Source organism: Acanthochromis polyacanthus, chromosome 9 (genome assembly GCF_021347895.1).
Source record: "Acanthochromis polyacanthus isolate Apoly-LR-REF ecotype Palm Island chromosome 9, KAUST_Apoly_ChrSc, whole genome shotgun sequence".
In the NCBI taxonomy this organism is placed as follows: domain Eukaryota; kingdom Metazoa; phylum Chordata; class Actinopteri; family Pomacentridae; genus Acanthochromis; species Acanthochromis polyacanthus.
Genome location: NC_067121.1, coordinates 4,625,816 through 4,647,970, shown reverse-complemented (window position 1 = coordinate 4,647,970; position 22,155 = coordinate 4,625,816). Strand labels below are relative to the sequence as shown.

Genomic DNA, 22,155 nt, shown 5'->3' with positions numbered 1-22,155 from the left:
CGTTCAAGAGTTTGGGGTCACGTAGAAATGTAAAATATGAAAACCCAACTTTTGAACGGTGGTGTTTGTAGATCTATAAAGTCCTCTCCAGTACTCGCTGCAGCTCAAGCACACCAGCTCACCTACGACCGCTCAAACACTGCATTATGATTTCCATGTCCTTCTGTACACTACCGTTCAAAAGTTTGGGGTCATCCAGACAATTCCATGTTCTCCATGAAAGCTCCCACTTTCATCCATGTGCTAACATAACTGCACAAAGGTTTTCTAATCATCAATGAGCCTTTCAACACCATTAGCTAACACAATGTAGCATTAGAACACAGGAGTGATGGTTGCTGGAAATGTTCCTCTGTACCCCTATGGAGATATTCCATTAAAAATCAGCCGTTTCCAGCTAGAATAGTCATTTACCACATTAACGATGTCTACACTGGATTTATCATTTATTTAATGCTATGTTCATTGAAAAGAACTGATTTCAAGAAAAAGGACATTTCTAACCCAGATAGCAAACTATGGGTGAATCAATGTTGAATCTATGTTGAGACCTAACGTAGAAATTATACAGAAAGCGCAAGGTTGATAAAATGTTGAGTCAATGTTTGCTTTTCAACCATAAATCACACTTTACCCAGATAGCAAAAGATGTTAAATCAATGTTGAATTAGGGTTAAGAAGGTTGAATTGTGGTTACGGTTGAAGACTGATGGTTGGATCAACGTTGATTCAACAACATTTTGTCAACATTTAAGTTTGTGTTTAAAAGATGCCATTGAATCTACGTTGTATTTTGGTTTAATTAAAATGTTTGACAGGTCAATGTTTAATTAATGTTGAATCTATGTTTGCAAACATGTAATCTATGTAAGCAAACGTTGACTCAACATTTTATCAACCTTGCGCTTTCTGTATAATTTCGACGTTAGGTCTCAACATAGATTCAACATTGATTCACCCATAGTTTGCTATCTGGGAAGTGACCTCAAACATTTGAACAGTAGTGCATATTTATATAATGTCATATGTTTTTCAAATTAGACATGTAAGATGAAATAATATTGATGATAGCTCGTGTCCTTGTTCCTCTTTTAGCACACATCACACAGTATTACAATGAATAAGAACATTCAATCATCAAATACAATCATTTTCATAACAAGCTGCTGTGGAGGCAAAACCTTTTTGTTCTTTGCAATAAATCTTTTGTTCTTTTATTCAGAGCTCTGAAGGTACAGGTGACACAGAGTGCAAAGCAGTTTATGTGTCAAGTCGAACTGGAAGGAGCTGAAAACTCAAAGGAGAAGCATTTACGCACAGGTCCGACACTCAGCTGGGGCGGAACCATTTTGCGGCTGCAGGTTTGCCACCGGCGCCATAAAAGGAGACACAGGCAGCACTGAGGAGGAACTGAGAATGAGTGACCGAGTTCAAACAAAGTGGCCGTGAGTTTCTGTTGGGAAAGCATCAAGATCTGCGGCAAACTGTGCAGGATTGCCTTCACCTCCAAAATCCGGGTTGCAGCCGGTAAGAGCAGAATTCTGGAGACTCTAAAAGACTGTTTAAGCTGCCGATGTGTGTTAGCATTAGCATTAGCCACGGAGTCAGCTTTGTCTGTTTACCAATAATTTCCGTGTGTTTTGGAATTATTCAGTTGAAAATAAGATTGCAGGCTAATTGGAGCTAATTAGAGGGTTCCAGCTAAGACCAGTGAATTCATCCTGTTTGTAATGGTGGGTTTTTATTTATTTATTGGATCTGGAAAGGATTGCACTTTAAAAACACTTTATGCACTTTAAATCATTTTAAAGCCACGAAGTAAAACGGTTTGAAAAGATTGATAAAAATGCTCAGAGTAATTTGTTGAACTGTGATTGAAAATGAACTCTTTAAAATGCAGATAAATTCATGTGTGGTATAGTATTGGGTTGAATATTGCTCATGCCATGATTTGTCGCTTCAGTTTATGTGGTGTTGAGGTTGACAAACATAAATTGAGTGGAGCAGCATTTGCCAATGCGGTGAAAATGTCCATGAGGAATGGTTGTTACTATTTTCTGAATGCAGTAATGCCAACATTGTCCTTTTGTGTTCAGGTTAAAGGTTTTTCTCCTTAATCTATCAACTAAACGTTTGGACTTATGGAAGTTTCCACCTCTGTGTCTCATGAATTTGTGACCACTGCAAAATAAAAGAGGGAAAAGAAAGAAAGCAACTGTCTGATTGAGGAGTGGAGTCCTGCTCAAACCCTGGGTAGATGAAACATCCTTTTTCAAGTGGGGAAACTGCACAAACTCTGAGAAAAATCATGAATGAGAATCACCTGTCATTGAAAGTGGGAGAACACTTGACACTATGGGAGAGTGCAAAGAACAGAGCGTGAGAGCTGCCTTTAAACAGAACACTGAGCAGTAAAATACTTACACTAACTTACAGCATGAACAGGACAGCTCAAATTAAATTTCATTGTATATGAAAGTGTGCAGTGACAAAGTTCTTCTCATTCTCAGTTTTCTACCAGCAGTCCTGTCTTGAATCACCTGCAGTAGCATCTTTATGTTCTCTTTATTCTCTTTTTCCATGTCTGTTTTCTGTCTATGTTCCTTATTTTTAACAGTTTAGGTTCATTTCTATCAGTTTTAGGTGAAACTGAAAAGAGCTAAAAGTGAAGTATTGAGTTGAAATGTGTCCTCTGTGTTGGCTGATGAACATATGGGACACTCTGACACTTGTGTATAGAGTGGTATCCTAATGAAGATGTGTTTGATGTGACAGGTGATTGGCAGGAGGAGGAGAGTCTGACGGAGGAGCAGAGGAATGTTGGCAGCCGTTTAGTCTGAGCTCAACAACGGAGGAAACATGGATTCTTCACAAAAAGTGAGAAACATACCACTGTAACATTATTATCATTCATTTGTTCTTTCAAATGTCTAAAGTTGCTCCAGTTGGTTAGATGGGCCGACCAAAGCCAGGTGACGTTGGCTGGAGAGATGTAGCTCTGCAGAAGCAGCTGTACTGAGGATATAATGGTGGACTGCTAGGAAGCTGCTTGTTTTTTGTTTGAGGCTGAACTAGCTGCTGATCATACTTTATGAAAATGTCTTACATGGTGATGAAGATAAGTAACGGAAGAAAAGTCTTGTTTTTCAAGCAAGTTGTTCAGGAAGGTAAAGAGCAGCATTTTCTGTGGTAGAGAATAATACTTTTGAGCATTGTGAGTTTACCAGCCTTTTCCTTCTCAAGAAATTCAGACAGTTGAACCCAGAAGTTTACTTACACTGTATAAACGACACATCACCCTTTTTTAATTTACACGATCTGACATTAAATCTGGCAATGCTTCTCTTGTTTTATGTCGGTTAAGATGACCAAAATTATCTTTAAATTCCAGAATAACAAAAGAGGTTTTTTTTTTAGAGAATTTTTATTATTTTATTCACAATCAGAAGTTTGCATACACTAAGACTGCTATTCCTTCAAGATGGTGATGTCTTGGCTTTGAAAGCTTTTGATAGATTAAGATGTATTTTCAGGCACACCTCCAACACACTGCTTCCTTGTGTGATTGTTCTTTATATGGCTTTTATTTATTTATTTTTTACATTTTTAAAACATTACCTTTAATTGTTGCTATTCCTTTAACTGTTCTTTACCGTTTTGTTGTTTTATGGTGAATGCTTGTGTAACTGCTGCACAACAAATTGCCTGGGTCGTTCAGGTCAAATCCAGAATTCAGTGGCAGAATTACAGATCTTTTCTGGACTGGTATCAACCTCTGATCCCCTTGGAGAAACTAGAAAATGTTGGTGGTCTGAATTGACCCTGCTGCCATTAAGACCTAAATCTGGACATTAGTGTTGTATGTAGGGATGCACATGGTTAACCATTTAACCAATAACAGGAACTTTGACCGATTAATACTATCAGTTAATTTAGTTTTTTAGCTACACAAGTCAATCAACTCATGGGGGCGTGTCGACAGGTGCAACACATCCCATCATGTGCTTTCCACCACAGCCCACTTTACAGCAAAGATGAAGAGGGCAAAAAGGAGTTCTGTGTGGGACAAGTTCGACCAGAAAGGGGAGGAGGTCATTTGCAAATTATGCGGTACAACACTGAAATACTCCAGCAGTACGAGTACAATGCAGTACCACTTAAGAAACAAGCATCCAGGATCAGACGATGGAGGACCATCGCAGCTAACTTTGCCCTCCATGATAGCCGGGAAAAAGTGTGACGCACGACGGTCTGAGAAGATAACGAAAAAATCTGTTCAATGGTGGAAAGACATTTTGCCCATCAGTGTGGTCAGTGGTGAAGGGTTCCAGGAGCTAATGGGCTATATCGAGCCTAGTTACCAAATTCCATCAAGACCGACCATTACCCGACGATTAGAGGCTCGTTTTGAGGAGGGGGAAAAAAGAACTGAAAACGCGACTTGCAAGTACAAAGTTCGTGGCTATTACAACGGACTGCTGGACCACGCTCACAACAGAGAGCTACGTGACAATTACATGTCACTATATCGATGAGTACTGGAAAGTTAATTCTGCCGTCCTGTTAACACAGAGCATGCCAGGTAGACACACAGCTGATAACCTGTTGGTGACCTGTCACAGCAGCCAGCTGGAGTGGAGCTCTCCACAGAGCCTGTGCGTCTTCATGCACGCTGGCATCATATGCAACATTAATATTACAGATATCAATGACGGCGCTGCAGATGACACCTTAAGTCACTGATTAATTCCAGTTGCCTTCATGTTGTACAGTAGGGGAGGGTGTGTGTCTTTGTACGCATTTACGCATGTGGCATAAAACCGGTGTTACATTGAATATTATTTTTTTTATCTCTAGACACGCCGCGGGTCGTCCAGATTTACCGTGAAATGGTTCGGTATGAAGCCGCATCATCCAGATAAACATTAAGCTCCATCAGAACTGTTTAAAAATCGGATTTCAGAAAGTAAAACTTTATTTTGGAAATAATCAGAACACACATTTAAAGAAATCACCAGCGCGCTTGCTCTCAACATAATTCAAAAAGTAATAGGAGACGATTGAAGCCTACTGTACTGTTAATTATATCTAAATCTTGTAGCTTTTTTTACATTTTAGATGAGTATTTGCTGTCATTGTAAATCTGCAGTTAAGCACCGGACAGCGCCGAGTCAGTGACTCACTCGGAGTAACGCACATTTCCTTACATGGAAAGCTTTGTCGGAATGGTGGGACGTTTGCGTGTCGAAATAGCGGTATTTCGGAATGGTGATATGTCTAAATGGTGGTATGTCGGAGTGACAGCATGTAACCACTCAACAGGGCATTTAAATCTTATCAGTTAATGGTTATTAATCGGTTAAAGGGCGTCGGTTATCGGTCATAAAAAATTTAAAATATGCATCCCTAGTTGTATGCTTCTCATTAGGGATGGTCCGATCCGCTGGACCGATATCGAGTTCGATCCAGGCCAAAATGACTGGATCGAGCATCGGAGTTTTATATTAGAACTCGTTCGATCCGATCCATAAGCCCAATCTCTCTCATATCCTCATCTTCACTTTTCACGACATGGCGTAACACAGACGAGCTGTTGCCATGGTTGCCATGTGCCCGTGTTTTCGTCACATGAGCAGAGAGTGAATAGAAGCCTGCAGAGCTGTGGTCATCCATCCATCCATTTTCCTCCGCTTATCCGAGGCCGGGTCGCGAGGGCAGCAGGCGAAGCAGGTCGTTCCAGACGTCCCTCCCCCCAGCGACGCTTTCCAGCTCTTCCTGGGGATCCCGAGGCGTTCCCAGGCCAGACGAGATATATAATCTTTCCAGCGAGTTCTGGGTCTGCCCCGGGGTCTCCTCCCAGACGGACGTGCTCGGAAAACCTCCAGAGGAAGTCTCCCTGGAGGCATCCGAATCAGGTGGCCGAACCACCTCAACTGGCTCCTTTCGATGCGAAGGAGCAGCGGCTCTACTCCGAGCTCCCTCCGGATGTCTGAGCTCCTCACCCTATCTCTAAGGCTGAGCCCAGCCACCCTACAGAGGAAGCTCATTTCGGCCACTTGTATCCGCGATCTTGTTCTTTCGGTCACTACCCAAAGCTCATGACCATAGGTGAGGGTTGGAACGTAGATGGACTGGTAAATCGAGAGCTTCGCCTTACGGCTCAGCTCCCTCTTCACCACGACGGTTCGGTACAACGCCCGCATTACTGCTGACGCTGCACCAATCCGCCTGTCCATCTCTCACTCCATTTTCCCATCACTCGTGAACAAGATCCCGAGATACTTAAACTCCTTCGCTTGGGGAAGCAACTTCTCCCCCAACCCGGAGGAAGCACTCCACCGGTTTCCGGCAGAGAACCATGGCCTCGGACTTGGAGGTGCTGATCCGCATCCCTGCCGCTTCACACTCTGCTGCAAACCACTCCAGTGCGTGCCGGAGGTCATGGTCTGAGGATGCCAACAAAACCACATCATCCGTGAAAAGCAGAGAAGCGATCCTGAGGCTCCCAAACCGAAAACCCTCCCCACCACGACTGCGCCTTGAAATCCTGTCCATGAAAACCACAAACAGGATTGGAGACAAGGGGCAGCCCTGGCGGAGTCCAACACCCACCGGAAACATGTCTGACTTAATGCCGAATATGCGGACACAGCTCTCACTTTGGTTGTACAGGGACCGAACGGCCCGTAACAACGAGCCTCGGACCCCATACTCCCGTAGTGCCCCCCACAAAGCCCCTTGGGGGACACGGTCGTAGGATCTACAATACACATGTAGACTGGCAGGTCATACTCCCATGACCCCCTCAGCAGCTCCACAAGGGTAAAGAGCTGGTCTGCTGTTCCACGACCGGGACGGAATCCACATTGCTCCTCCTGAATCCGAGGTTCGACTATCAGTCGGATCCTCCCTTCCAGCACCCGAGAGTAAACTTTCCCTGGGAGGCTGAGAAGTGTGATACCGCGGTAGTTGGCACACACTCTCCGATTCCCCCTTTTTTTAAAAATAGGGACCACCACCCCGGTCTGCCACTCCCCAGGTACTGTACCCGATGCCCACGTGACATTGTATAGACGTGTCAACCACGTTGAGCATCTCAGGGCGAATCTTGTCCACACCTGGCGCCTTTTAACTACCTCGGCGACCTCTGCCACGGATATGGACGCAGATACCCCCGAGTCTTCAGGCTCTGCCTCCTCCATAGAGGACGTGTTTACCGGGTTCAGGAGTTCCTCGAAGTGCTCTTTCCACCGCCCGACGATATCCCCAGTACGGGTCAACAGTTCTCCACCCCGACCGTACACAGCCTGAGCGAAGCCCTGCCTCCCCTTCCTGAGGCGTCGAATGGTTTGCCAGAACTTCCCCGAGGTTGACCGAAAGTCCTTCTCCTTGGCCTCCCCGAACTCCTCCCACACCCGAGTTTTAGCTTCCACAACTGCCGCAGCTGCCGTCCTTTTGGCCAGCCGGTACCTGTCAGCTGCTTCAGGAGACCCCCGAGCCAACCAGGCTCGAAAAGTCTCCTTTATCAGCCTGATGGCCTCCCTCACCGCTGATGTCCACCAGCCGATCCTTGGATTGCCGCTGTGGTCATGTCTGCCATATATGCAAACGGAGGAGAAAAGTAAAATAGCTGAGTGCAACGTTTGCAAAATGAGTGTCTCAAGGGGTGGCAGCAAAACCGGACATTTTAACTCAACGAACTTAATAAAGCATCTGCAGAAGCATCATGGAAAGCAGTACGGAGACTTTTTACAGGCGAGTGCAAAAAAAAAAAGTGAACTGCAGCAACCATCGTTGCAGGAAGCACTACAGAAGAGTACAAAACTCGTTCCAACGCCAAAATATAACAGAGAAAATTGTTGAGTTCATTTTGCTGGATGACCAACCACCTTGTGTGGTGGAAAATGTGGATTGTTGTCGTATTTTTCGATCCCCCAGAAGAATCAGACTCCCCCTTCGTGTGAACGCGTGCGCCTTACGTTTCACTCTGTGGCCGCTTGACGGCTTTTCTGTTATACGTTTACTGTTTTTTGTTGTTTTCTACTGTTTTTCAGGTTAAATGTGGTTAAGTAGCGAACTGTGGACATGTTTTCGTGTTAAATATGATTAGGTGACAGGTCTCTCCTCTTCTCATCCACCGGTGTCTAAATGGCATCAGGGGAGATCCTACGCTGCTCTCAGCTTCACTCGTATGAGAATGTTAGGACAGGGTTTAATCGCCAGATATTGTTTATATTCCATCAGAGTTGTACACGTGTCAATAAAATAATTGCAGGGCTCCAGACTGCGACTAAATGGTCGCATTTTGCGACCAAAATTTGAGCAAGTGCGAGTAAATTTTTCATCTGCTCGTGCAGGTGCGACCAGTAAATTTGCCGATTCTTTTTTTGAGTATTTTTTGTTGTTGACAAACTTCTGCTCCACACTTCAGCCCAGTAGACAGTAATGCGCAAATGAGCTGGTTTACCAACCGACATTAACTCCAAAAGAAGAAGAAAGGAGATGAACACCAAAGAAGGCGGCGAGCAACGGTAAAGCTCCTGATGTTTCACAAAGCCTTCATTTACGTTCAGCCTTATTTTGAACAGAATTTCACCTTCCTGTCCTTCACTCCTTTCTTGTCTCCATTCCAGCTGCTTCTAAGTTTAGACACATCTTTTGCTAGACAGCAACAGTGGAACCGTTTTCTTTCGTCTTGACGAGAATTCTCAGACTTTTCAGCAGTGTCTTGGTCATGTCAAGAAACCTCTTCTGAGAGAAACACTTCCTGTGCCGCTGAATTGGTCACAAAATAAAAGCCCGTAGCATTAAAAAATACGTCTTCAAAATAAAAGCATTGAGAGAACGGTTATTTTAACACTAAGAAAACAAAGGCTTACAAAAATTGATGAACTGATCAACAGACCTTTATAAGAGTAATTTACACGTGATTCGATGTAAATACATAACGTGCACATGCATAACACGTGCCTGTACTCGGCACAAGCTCTTTTTTTATTACAGATTTCATCCGTTGAGAATGATTCATCAACTGAGCAGCCTTGGTGGAGTACTGCACTTTCTGAGTGCTTTTCTTGTGTTAAGTGCTGCACAGTGAAATGTGAATTGAAAACATATTTTCTGCATTTACTGTGCAAGTATTTATCAGTAATACAGTGAAAATGAGAGGAAATGTGAATATTTACTTTGCATGTCGATTTTGGTGTGCACCCCTAAATTTTCTGCTTGCACTCCTAAAATTTTAAGTTAGAGGCCACTGGGCTCCTAGGAAAAAGTTAGTCTGGAGCCCTGAATTGTTCACTGAGAAAACTTTATATCTCCCTATTTAAAATTGGACTCCCCCAAGAATGCAAGACGTGGGACCAATATATGTCTAGTGCTTTATACATAAGTACTATACTTAATTATACTAAACACTTTGTACATAAATCATTTATTATTATTTTATTGGACCAGTTAACAATAGAAAAGAATAGAAATGATTTATCCCACACCTGGGAGACTGCCCTCCTTGGCATCACGGCTGCTGGATTACTTTGCACACCTTCAACAAGTGTGGAGAGTTAGAGGCTCTTCAGCACAGCCTTCAACATTACTGATGAAAAAAGGAGCAGACTGACAGCTGAGAAGGCTGAAATGTTAATCTTTCTGAAGAAAAATCTTCAGTATTTTCAGTTCAACATCAGGCAGCTGGCATGTTTTATTGTTTTCAGTGAACATAATGTGAGTATTAGAATAGTGTTCATTCTAATATTTAGTTTCATGAGTGTTTTACATTCAGTACAACATCAGCGGCTGCATGCAAAAGAAGAAAGACACTAGATTGCACTGTCACTGTTTACCCTTGTTTTTCTGTTTTTGTTTTGGTGCAGCAAATCAGGTGTACAGCCTAGATTTTTATTGTTCTGATTGTGTGTCTTGAGAAGCCATGTGTAACTTACTGAGTTCTACCGACATTCTAGTGGAGATGCTATTATTTTATGTTAATTCATAAAATTATTTATTGCAGCCTTGCAATGCCATTGAGGTATAATGTGACTTTTCTGTTCATACACTGGGATTATTTAGTTTAATGTAAATATGTTCACCAAGTTGCAGTTTTATTTCAAACATTTGAATGGTGCAGCTGGCTCTGTTGTGTTTACAAACGCTGTTAAAAGTGATGTGAGCTTTAAGTTTTAATAAAGCCACAGCAGTTACACATAACTTGTCACGTTTTCCTTCTTTCTTTAGGGGACCAGAACAGGTGTTGTAAAATGAACGTGGTGTTTTTAGATGTCAGTATCAAGCAAATTACATCTATGTATTGTTAACAACTTTCAGAATGACAAAAAGAATCGGATCGGTATCGGCCGATCCTCAAGGCTGCAGTATCGGTATCGGATGTGAAAAAGTGGTATCGAGCCATCCCTACTTTTCATATTGTACATTTCTCCAGTAATGTCACTTAACGGAAAATCTGGGGATCAAGAGATCCTGGTAGTACAATCCCATCAGTCCCAGCTCTGCTTTGCTTTTCACAGTGATCGACAGATTTTACTACCCAGTATTCTAAAACTACCGTGCAGAAAGCTAAAATCTATCGACCTGTGAAAATAGTTTTGTTGACATTGTGAGTGTGCTGTTGACACATTTCTAGGTTTCTAATGACAAAGCTGCTAGCATGTCTGCAGATTCTTGATCTTGTTTCAGCCTCATGTCCAACTACATGGAATTGAGGCTTTTAGGTTCAATTTTTTCATGATTGCTCTTCCATCACTGCCTCCGTTTTTATCTTTGTCTTTTGCTACAGAAATGTAAAGACGGCAATGGAGTGAGATGTCGGACCTCTGAGGAGGATAAGGATGGTTCGGAAACAACGGCAAAAAGAGATGAATCACTCAGTTGTGAGCAATGTGGCAAGACTTTTATCACAGCAACAAAGCTAAGAATTCACAAATGTATTCACACTGTGGAGAAACCATTCAGCTGTGATCAGTGTGGAAAAGCTTATACTCAGAAGAGTGCATTAAGAAGACATCAACTCATTCACAGAGGAGTTAAACCATTCAGCTGTGATCAGTGTGGAAAAGCTTATACTCAGAAGAGTCGCTTAAAAAGACATCAACTCATTCACAGTGGAGTTAAACCATTCAGCTGTGATCAGTGTGAGAAGGCTTTTACTCGCAAGAGTACGTTAAAAAGACATCAACTCATTCACAGTAGAGTTAAGCCATTCAGCTGTGATCAGTGTCGAAAGGCTTTTACTCGCAAGAGTCACTTAGAAAGTCATCAACTCATTCACAGTGGAGTTAAACCATTCAGCTGTGATCAGTGTCGAAAGGCTTTTGCTCAGAAGAGTGCATTAGGAAGACATCAACTTATTCACCGCGGAGTTGAACCATTCAACTGCGATCAGTGTGGAAAGGCTTTTACTCGCAAGAGTCACTTAGAAAGTCATCAACTCATTCACAGTGGAGTTAAGCCATTCAACTGTGATCAGTGTGGAAAGGCTTTTACTCGCAAGAGTCACTTAGAAAGTCATCAACTCATTCACAGTGGAGTTAAGCCATTCAGCTGTGATCAGTGTGGAAAGGCTTTTGCTCACAAGAGTCACTTTAAAAGTCATCAACTCATTCACAGCGGAGTTGAACCATTCAACTGTGATCAGTGTGGAAGGGCTTTTACTAACGTGTGCTATTTAAAATCCCACCGACTCATTCACAGTGGAGTTAAGCCATTCAACTGTGATCAGTGTGGAAAAGCTTTTACTCAGAAGAGGCACTTAAAAAGTCATCAACTCATTCACAGTGGAGTTAAACCATTCAACTGTGATCAGTGTGTGAAAACGTTTACTCAACATGAACAGTTGTTGATCCATCAATGCCCCCATTCTGGTAGAAAGCGGTACCACTGTGACTCCTGTGAAAAAACTTTCAAGCACCAACAGGACTTAAAACGTCACCAACGCATCCACACTGGATATGATGTGTATGCATGTGATCACTGTGGTGAACCATTTTTACAGTACTTCCAGTTAAAAGCTCATGAAGTGACCCACACTGGGGTTAAACCATACCATTGTGACCAGTGTGGGAAGCGCTACAGCTACATTGCAAGCCTCAAAGCTCACCAACGTGTCCACACTGGGGAGAGACCATACAGATGTGACGAGTGTAAGAAGACTTTTACAACTTTGGGTTCCCTGAAACAACACCAGCAGATCCACACCAGAAAGAAAGCATTCAATCAGTGTCACAGTGAGGTATGTAAAGACTGGTCTCAGTCACAGTGTACACACAATTATCCATCCATCCATTCTCTATACACCGCTTTATCCTCTCTAGGGTTGCAGGGGGTGCTGGAGTCTATCCCAGCTGACTCTGGTGAAGGCAGGGGACACCCTGGACAGGTCACCAGTCTGTCACAGGGCTACATATACAGACACACAATCACACTCATTCACACCTACGGGCAATTTAGAGTAACCAATTAATCTCGGCATATTTTTGGACTGTAGGAGGAAGCCGGAGTACCCGGAGAAAACCCACGCATACACAGGGAGAACATGCAAACTCCATGCAGAAAGATCCCAGGCCTACCCTGGGATTCGAACCGGGGATCCTCTTGCTGCAAGGCGAAAGTGCTAACCACTACTCCGCTGTGCAGCCCAGACACAATTATGTAGTGGATAATTTTGGATATTGTTTCAAAACCTTTCTGAACAACTGTGGTCAGTTGCATTCCGTTAACACATTATCAGCTATCGTTCAGTCTAACCTGTATTCGTTTTGACACAGAAATCTGGTCCAGGTTAATTTGGGGATGTAGGTTAGAATTCTGATGTAATCAGACAACTGAATGTTAAATTCCAAGAGGTAAAAGTGTCTTCAGATGTCATTTGGGGTGCTCTCTATCTCAGGCAAGGCATCAGTTCTTCAATGCTGCAGGAAACACTGACGTTCTCTGTGTTTGTTTTCCAAGCAGAACGGAACAGATGGACAAAACTCTCAGACTTGTCAGCACTCTGCCAATGGTGAACAGTGCTGCTTTGACCAGTCTGGACCAACGTCCAACCAACAAGGAACCCTACAACGACACCAGTGTATGCACACTGGACACAGACTGAACCCCTGCCAAGAAGATTTCTCCATGCAGGGTTCAGTAAAAGTTCATGAAGTCCTCCACAAACTTAAAGTCCTTGAGATCCGGCTTCACAGAATTCAGGTCTAATTTCTTGTTTAGTGTCTTCATTGCTTCGTTGCAAAATCCATGAAGAGGAAAGCTGTCGTTAACAGATGTGACTGGTAAATGAATTAAACCATTCAAAGTGGTTACTCAGTTAAATGAATTATCAGTGGTAGAGGGATAGACGTCTGGATGGAGGCAGTGAGCAGCAGGGAGAATTTCCTCGATTACCAACTTAATCTTTCCTCAGATCTCTCTGGGCTGCAGGAACCCGTTAGATGCAGAGCTGGTTCAGTGATTGTCTGATGATTAATCATGATTAATTTAGGAGATTACTGGCCTTAGAATTTCTATGTATCTGTTGATCTATCTATCTATGATTATGTGTGAGTTGAAATATTAAAAACACGAAGTGTTCTATGAAAAGTTCAATCTTTGAAAGCTGACTTGTAGTTTAAAATCATTTCTTTGTAAATTCGCTGCATCCAGTCATTACCCTGACATTGGCATCATGGAACCATGACCACATATGTGTCTGGAGTAGGGATGGGAAGTTCAACTAATTTCCAAACCGACTAGTCGCCAGTTTTTTTGCGACTAGTCTATAAAGCCAGAAAACTTGCAATTTAACCTTTTAAGCGCCAAAGTCGCAATATTGCGACAAGCAACATTGCTGAACATCACAAGCCACAGCTTCAAATATAGTGCCTCGTGTAGTTACTACTTTACACCAGGAGATGGCGGACATCTGGAACTTCAATCTGAACATCATTTGTGGGCATGTTTTCATTCAAAGTTTTGGAATTTACAGAGTTTGAAAACCGAGGAGACGAGACTCGTCAGAGCGCAAGACGGCACATTTTAGAGTGAGAAAACTCACCGTACCGAGAGGTCTGGACAACGCTGACAAAGTACTTGGTCAAGTAATGGTTACTCAGATTCTGAAGAGGAATATTCACCCTCTGATGAAGATGTTCAGTAGTTCAGTGAGACAGAAAGTGCCGCTGCGTCTGTGCGTAACGGCAGCGGGTCGGTGCGTCATGACAGTCCACGAGCAGCACATACTGGAACCGATGCTTTGCTTCACCGGGTCCGAGGTGGCAATCTGATCTGCTGATGTTAGCAAGACAAACAAGTGAAGGTTTCAGGCTTTTATCTAGAATTGTTCTTGAGATATTCATCTTCAAACAGCCTCAAATTTCAATGTGAGAAAATGAAAGCGAGTGAAACTGGGTCTACAGTCCACTGAAAAACCTCTAAGAAAGTATCTGACATACTGAGCTAATATTTCATAGATACCATTAGAAATATCCATAGTTTATGATTTTAAAAAAAACAAGTTTTTTGGGAGATGGTCAGTGATTTGAAACGGAGTTCCACTGTTGAAAAACCTCAATCTCTGATTCCAGCATCAGTGCTCCATTGTTGCAGTTGTGACGTTGTCTTTCAGATGGTCCTAACACAGGCCACAACTGCTCTGAAAACAACACTCATGTTCTTGTTTGGAACAGTTTCTCAGTAGAAATTACGCAGCAATGTCCAAGTTCTCAGCTGCTCCAGTAAGGAAGACTCTTAATGTGAGGAAAAGCTTCCTTTGACTTCTTGCTGGAGGTTTTTCTTGTCAGAAATTGTCTTCCAGTGAGGGACTTCTGACTCTCTGTTCACTTTTCTTGCCCTCTAGTATTGCTAAAACACAAGAATCAATGTTTTGGTTCAAATCACATTGTATTTGCATGGAGCTCTGTGTTTTCTGCTCCAGGAATTGGGTGATGTGTACGACCCAGCACCCACAGCTGGTTGGGTGTCATGTGGCTCTGCGTTCTGATTGGATGATTGTCCAACCACTGCCACAAGTATGAAGGTCATCCTGCAAGCGTGGCAGGAACACGGAGTGGAAACACAATAGGGCTGAGCCCCCTACACACTACCCCTCCACTGAGTGTCACTCCAAAAGAAGTCACACTCGCAGCTGTGGAGGGCACCTATTATTGAAGGGGGAGGGTATAAATATGATCGTCAGGAATGGGACGCCCTGTCGCCTCACCGGAAAACGGAAGATGTCATCGCCATGGTAACAGAAAGACGCCTACTGTGCATGGCTGTAGCGCTGTGGCACAGGTTGCAACTAACACGGATCGCTGCTGCTTCCAGAAGCATCACACTTTTTTTCACTCACATGTTTTCCAATCCTATTATCTGGCATTTCAAATCCAATAAATGAATTCTGTCAGTTGTGTTCAAATTTTAAGGTGTCAGGGGGTGCACAATTAAATCAAACGTCAGCAGAGAAGATGATTTGTTTCTTTTGATTTATCTTTTTTCACCACTCTTTGTGATGTTCTGTCAGTGTGAAAAAGGCGTGGGAGAAATAATGGACGCATGTGGAACCACATCGATATGTTTGTTTCCTCCTCCATTTCGACGTTGCACTTCCTGAAAAAGTTGTCCAGAGTGAGCATCGATGCAGACTCGCTATTTAAGGGCTGAACAGTCCACTCTCCCTCCGCACTACGTGGTTTGGGACGGCCCTTAATATGGAGGACCCTCCGCGGGAACGCACAAACGGAGGGGTAGTGTGTAGGGATAGTGTGTAGGGGGCGGTTTGGGATTCAGCCTCGGTGTGTTCATCTGGCCATGCTGAGGAATCCCTCTGCTTCAAGCTAGTGGAGAACATCATAGTAGGTGCTGGTTACTGCCCCCTACAGGTCTCTACACAGTCCTTAATCCTGGAGAATTAGAAAACTACTAAAAAATATATTTTAACTTCATATAATAAAAAATTTGCTTCAACTCAACTTCTCACATGACTAATTAACCCTGTCCTGTGGGTCAAAATTGACTCGTTTCAAAGTTTGAAAATGTGGGAAAAATATATATTTTCACAGTGAAACTTCTGATGTCCACGTTTTCAACATTTTCGGGAAATCTTTGAACATTTTTAGGTGGAAATAAAAAGTTAAAAATATTTCTAAAGAACATTCACAAAAAAATCAAACAAAATCCAGCAAAATTCGCTGGATTTTGTTTGATTTTCATGTGAATGTTCTTAAAGAAAATATTAGAAATTTGACTGAAATATATGTAATCACTTTAGATATTTTTAGGATTTTTTTGGAAAATTTTTACTAATTTTTGAAGTTTCTACAATTTTTTTGGAAAATATTTACAACAATTTTCTTGCCAAATTTGGGGGATTTTTTTTGAAAAGAAAACTTTTTAGAAATTACTGGAATTTTCTTCCTGAAGGTTTTGAAAATTTTCAGAAATTTGGGGAATTTTTGCTGAGTTTTTTTGATTCATTTTTTTAAAGGAAACACTGTTTTTTTTAAACATATTTATTGCACATTTTGCAATTTCAAAAACAATGAACGACAGAACATGAAGGCACATATATGCAATAACAATAGCAGTAATGATGAAAAAGAGAGAAAGGAAAACAAAGAGTAAAGTAGATAAATATCATTAGAAGTGGTATACAAAGGAAAGTAAATTATTGCATTAATAAGTAATAAAAATAAGTAAATACAAATAAAAAAATAATAGTATATGTATGTTACCATCACCCACACACATACATGTACACAAGTTTAAACATATATGATACTAAAATAAAACACAATGGAAAGATAAGAGTCTTCAGGTCAGATCATCATTCCAGTCATCAACCCTGACATCCGTTTGCTCAAGGAAATTACAAAAAACTTTCCATATCTTCCAAAACTTGTCAAGCTTATTTCTAGAGCCAAATAAAAAGACATCCCCTTTAACCATTGTGAGGTGGTACAAGGTTTACCCCTTTTCCATGAACAGGCTATACATCTTTTAGCCTCCAAAATACAGATATTTAGTAGAGATTCTTCATTCTTGGAGGTCACAAAGTCACCAGGAAAAACATTCAGTAAGCATAACTTTGGATTGAGAGGAATCTCCTTCTCAATGATTTGACTGGCCAGGCTCAACACATTTTTCCAAAAAGATAGGATCAGGGGGCATTCCCACATACAATGAAATAAAGAATCTTTCTGTTGCTTACATTTCAAGCAAGTATCTGGACTATTTGGATTAAAAAGGTGCAGCTTACTTGGGGTTATATATTGTCTACTTAACCATGTATATTGCAGCAACTTAGAGTTGGAATTCACGGATTGTGTTTGAGCTATATAGCAAGCTCTGGCTCATTTTTCCTGTGTTAAATTTTCCTGCAATGATTGTAATATGTTTCATGATGAATCCTTGGCTTTATTAACAAACAAATTATAAAGAAAGGACACCTGCCCCTTGGCATCTGACGAGCCCATCATAAAGTCTTCGAGAGTGGACAGTGGAGGAAGTTGTAGTTTATTACATTGCCTGGACATTATGAAACGTCTCAGCTGAAGATATTTAAAGAAGTGTTTTGAGGGTATTCCATATGTGACCTTTAACTCTTCAAAAGACATAAAAGTGTGGTTGTCTTTAAAGAGGTCCGATATTTTGGCTGCACCTTGAGATGCCCATGTTTTAAACCCGGTGTCCGCTCTCCCAGGCCGAAAGTCATCATTACCAAAGATAGGAGAAAATTGTGAGAGCTCGCGAAATCACGCGAGAGCTCGCGCCAAAACCGGTGTTTTGGCGTGAGCTCTCGCGCGATTTCGGAACGAGATTTGCTTTCTGGTGTCCTGAGATTTGGATACAGACCACAACAAATAGCGATCGCCAGGTAATGTGGAGGTTTTCTTTCACTTCTCATCTCTAGTATGTTGTGGGACACTCGTTGAGACTATCCGAGCCGGTCAGTGTGGGGAAAAAAACACGTTAGGGCGGATTTTGACGCGGGGGAGCCAGCTGCCCCATACTTTTCGCTAGCCGAGCTGCTAGCTGAGCTGCTAAGCTGCCTGCCTGGCTAAATACTGGAGCTATGTCGAAAATTCATTTCTCCATCACTCACATGTATGAAATGACAAATGAAAACAGACCCCAGGTTGAAAAAAACCGAAGTTCCCCTTTAACACAACTCATAAGTGGAACTATGCTTTCATAAAAGAGAATTAATAATCACCCAGATTACATAATTTGGAGGGCAGAGCAGCCGGCTTGGCCGTAGTCGACGGCTCACCTGAAACCCGACAAGCATTTCACTCGCCGGGGTCCAGGGGGAAGTGGACGGGGGTCAGGACCAGATTTAGATCTGCATGTATCCAATTTTGTTGTTTGGCCAATAAACTCTGTTGTAATCCACTCTGGTGTAATTCCTTTTGGAAATAATAAATTCCAGTAATACTCCATCAGTCAGTGTTCTATCCAGATCACAGTTCTGTAATCCTCCAACACTGCAGAAAAAGCAGTACTTTGGTCCATAATTCCAACAGAACAGTTATTCCTTTGCAGATCATGTTGAATCCCCCGTCTGAGTTACGTGATAAAATCCCCTTAGCTCAGGGCATTTCTACCCTGGTTTGCATCGAGTGACTACCACCCAACGACTCCAACTTGCGTCTCAATCAGGTGTAATTTATAGTGAACTGAACCTTTTGCGTATGCAATGACTCCATCTTCCCCCCTCCCAACTCCCACACGTGTACCGTGCACCGACCGCATGGACACCTCCACTTTTAAGGAACTGGAATTATCTATTTTAGACTGTCTAGACAGCCCGTCTCCCATTTTCCAGACTTATAAAAATCCCCAATCTGTTTTGAGTTTAATCTTTACGGTGAACATTTGACCGTAGTTCACTTAACTCGAGACTTCTCACCTCATTACAAAGTTAAAACCCTCTTATTTTAACAGTTATCAAAACTCTTTCTGAAACCTATCAAACCAGTAAAAAGGACATGTTTTAAAGAAACAATAATAATAATTTATAAAAATGTAGAAAGAAAAGACATTTTCCCAAAAAATAATCAACCCTTCATTCTTTCTAAATGAGGCACTCTTCTGATTTCTACACTGTTTCCCCTGCTGAAAAATGTCAGAGAAACCATTAGGTATATTCTATTGTTTTCTAATGGTTCCTGATGGTTTGTAATGGTTTCTAATGGGTAGTTATGCTTTCCTAATGGTTAGTTCGTTTTTCTAATGGGATTATATTTTGTCCTACACAAATCTACAGGACTTTTACTAATAGTTCCTACAGGAGTCTACTGGTTCCTACAGGTGTTTTTATACCAGTCTAATGGTCACTATACAATGGTCTAGTGGTCACTACAGGGTGTGTTCTCTAATGGTTCCTATTGTGATGGGGGAACACAGATGTTATACCTGTTAAGAATTCTTCAAGTTACTGTTTTGTATTCATGCTTTTATTTTTGGAAGAGGCGCTCTTATTGTTTGTGTAGCCAGTTCCTTCCTGTTTCACGAGTGCAGCGGTCAACGTGTTCACAGCATTGTAGCAGTCACTGACGATGTAAGTCATGTTCATAATCACCTGAATCAAATGTGTACATGCTACTTACCTCTTCTGTTAGTGCTGTTCCCTGCAGTAGTCAGCTAAATTAGAAATCAGCATTCAGAGGTCATAACTCCTCAACAATACCCTTCTTTAGCGATCACATCTTAGCTTTAATATTTATGAAATATAATATGATCACCTTTGGCTTTTTGCAATTGAATTTGTGATTAAATCATATTTGGTCTCTTGTAATAAAATCTTTGTTCATGACTCATCCATCTAAGAGGAGGAAAAGAAAAGAACACGACAGAGGTGCTAACTACAAGAGAAATGCAGGTCTTTTATTGACAAACATACACAAAAAAACAACACTTTCATTTTATTAGTATGTATTATTATTCATTGTATCATTTCATAGTATCATCAAAGTCATATGTCATAAGTGTCATAAGTAATCATAGTATCATCATTAAAAAATAAATAAAAATGACAAACTGCAATGAGTTGTCACACCCCATATGTCCTGTTCCCAATACGGAGAGGAAAATATCCGAATACATACACAATTACACACATGCATAGATGTCTGTGGTGCCCAGTGTTAAGATATTTTTTGTTGCAGCAATAGGTTTCAGTAAGTTTTAGTTTTCAATGGGACCAGTTTTCTAATGGTTTTACATCCTAATGGGACCAGTAGGTTCCTAATGGTTTCTTCTAATGGTTCCTAATGGTGTTCCAATTCCCATTTGACCAGTAGAATCCTAATGGTTCCTAATGGTTTTTCCTAATGGTATTCTACTGGATTTTTCAGTAGGGTCAACATGAAAGAATGTAAGAATAGACACTTGGTTAGTTCAAATACATTCATTGGGTTATGGCATAATCTGATCCTAAATCACAGGTTATAATATCACAATATTCCCTTATTTAGCTGTTGTTCTGTCAGAGTCTCCCCTTTGTGGCTGATTCTGGGATCTCATATCTCCATGCTTCACGACACCCCCTTCTTGGGATCCGGAAAACAGACATTTCTTTCCTTTAATTAAATGTTCAGCAGTGAGCAAGCATACAGCAGACCTGCCAACCTGTACGCATTTTGCGTAGCAGGTCCACAATTTGACATCAAAATACGCTGGTACGCGCCGCCTCATTAAACTACTCAAAAAGCTGCAGACATCTGTGAGTGCTGTTAGAAATGTGGACGTGCAATACTCATGCCTGACATCATGATGCAGCAGTGTAGTGGTGCAATTTCAACCAACCATCATAGAGTAGCGGAGAATAACGAGTCTGCCGAACCCTTGTTGGCCCGCTCTCTCATGTCCTCTGCCTCCCTCCGCCTCTCTCCCGGTGTTGTCCTGGGTGCCCTTTGGGGAGACGGATAGGTCCCTCTTGGGGTCCTGGGGCTGTTCCTGGGTCCGGTGGCTTTGGGGGGCCCTGCGGTGGGTCTTGGGTGCCGCGCTGGCTCGGGGAGGACCCCTTACTGTGGTCACCCGGGATATGGGCAGGTACTTGGGTATTGGGGGATTAACCCACATGCATGCCAACAGATACTCAAGCTCCTGTCCAGACGTACTCTAGAAGTGATTTATTCCATCAGAACAAGCTTGAGTTGGGCATCCTCACACACTTTTTACATTATGTGATACATGCTCCCTCCTTTTCTCATCCCTATGGGCCTACCACCCCCCCACTATCAAGACGCCACATCTCTGGTGTCCCTGGTTTTCTTACAGCCTTTATTTCCTGTAGAGATTTAGGTTAGCACAGCACTTGGACTGGTACCCACAATTAATAACAATACCTGTTTGTCGTCCTCCCCGTCTGTCTTGTTTCGTCCTTTCTGTCACTATTTCCCCTTTTTTCCCACTGTGGTGTATCACAGCCCTCCCCTGCAGCTCACATCAGGGGTTTAATAAAGTTTGATTTGATGGAGTAGCCTGAAGGGAGGGCCGGTGAAGGTCACTGGCAGTGATTCATATTTAATATTTCTCACTGCAAAGATAAAAATGCATTGATCTTTTCGATGCTGCCACTGGAACCTACAAAAGGTTCAGTGTTTCCTCTAGGACTTTTTTCTGTAGGCGGCAGGCTCGCCACGCGCGCACACACACACACACACACACACACACACACACACACACACACACACACACACACACACACACACACACACACACACACACACACACACACACACACCTTTGTTATGGATGAATTCCACAGCAGAGTTCTCGAATCTTTCTTGTGTTTTTCAGTTGTCTGTTGATCTGTTTTTTTTCAAACTGGATGTTTGAAACAAATCAGTTTCAAAGTCTCTGGGGCTTTGAGGAAGTACGGTGTTGATTTTATTTCTCTGTTTTAATGTGGAACAACTTGATTTTGCTTTTTTGAGGAGAATATAAAGAAAAAGAACTTTCCATTCAGCCAAAGATGTTTCTACGAAACCCTGGTTTCAATGAGGTAAATACTGATGCAATCAGTAATCTGACCTTTTTAGATTGTATTTCTGTTGACATTATTTTGTTCAAATCTTTCTTCACTTTGACACGGAAGGCTCATATTTTTGTAAATGCTTGCCGACTCACTTCGACTCTCAAGACTCAGTGGAAACATTT

The 22,155-nt window shown here is 42.0% G+C and overlaps 1 protein-coding gene across 3 annotated transcripts in view; it reads left to right on the top strand.

Moving 5' to 3' along the window:
- The first annotated feature begins 1,354 nt into the window (after positions 1 to 1,354).
- Positions 1,355 to 22,155, top strand: part of LOC110946395 (zinc finger protein OZF-like) — a 36,064-nt gene continuing 15,263 nt past the window's right edge. The window contains exons 1-4 of one of the 3 annotated variants that reach the window (XM_051952970.1): positions 1,355 to 1,527; positions 2,776 to 2,877; positions 10,793 to 12,244; positions 12,327 to 12,957. In XM_051952970.1, coding sequence (XP_051808930.1) covers positions 2,860 to 2,877; positions 10,793 to 12,244; positions 12,327 to 12,467 — 1,611 coding nt within the window. In that variant the 5' untranslated portion in view covers positions 1,355 to 1,527; positions 2,776 to 2,859 and the 3' untranslated portion in view covers positions 12,468 to 12,957. The other 2 variants (XR_007944178.1, XR_007944179.1) reach the window with 2 other exon arrangements.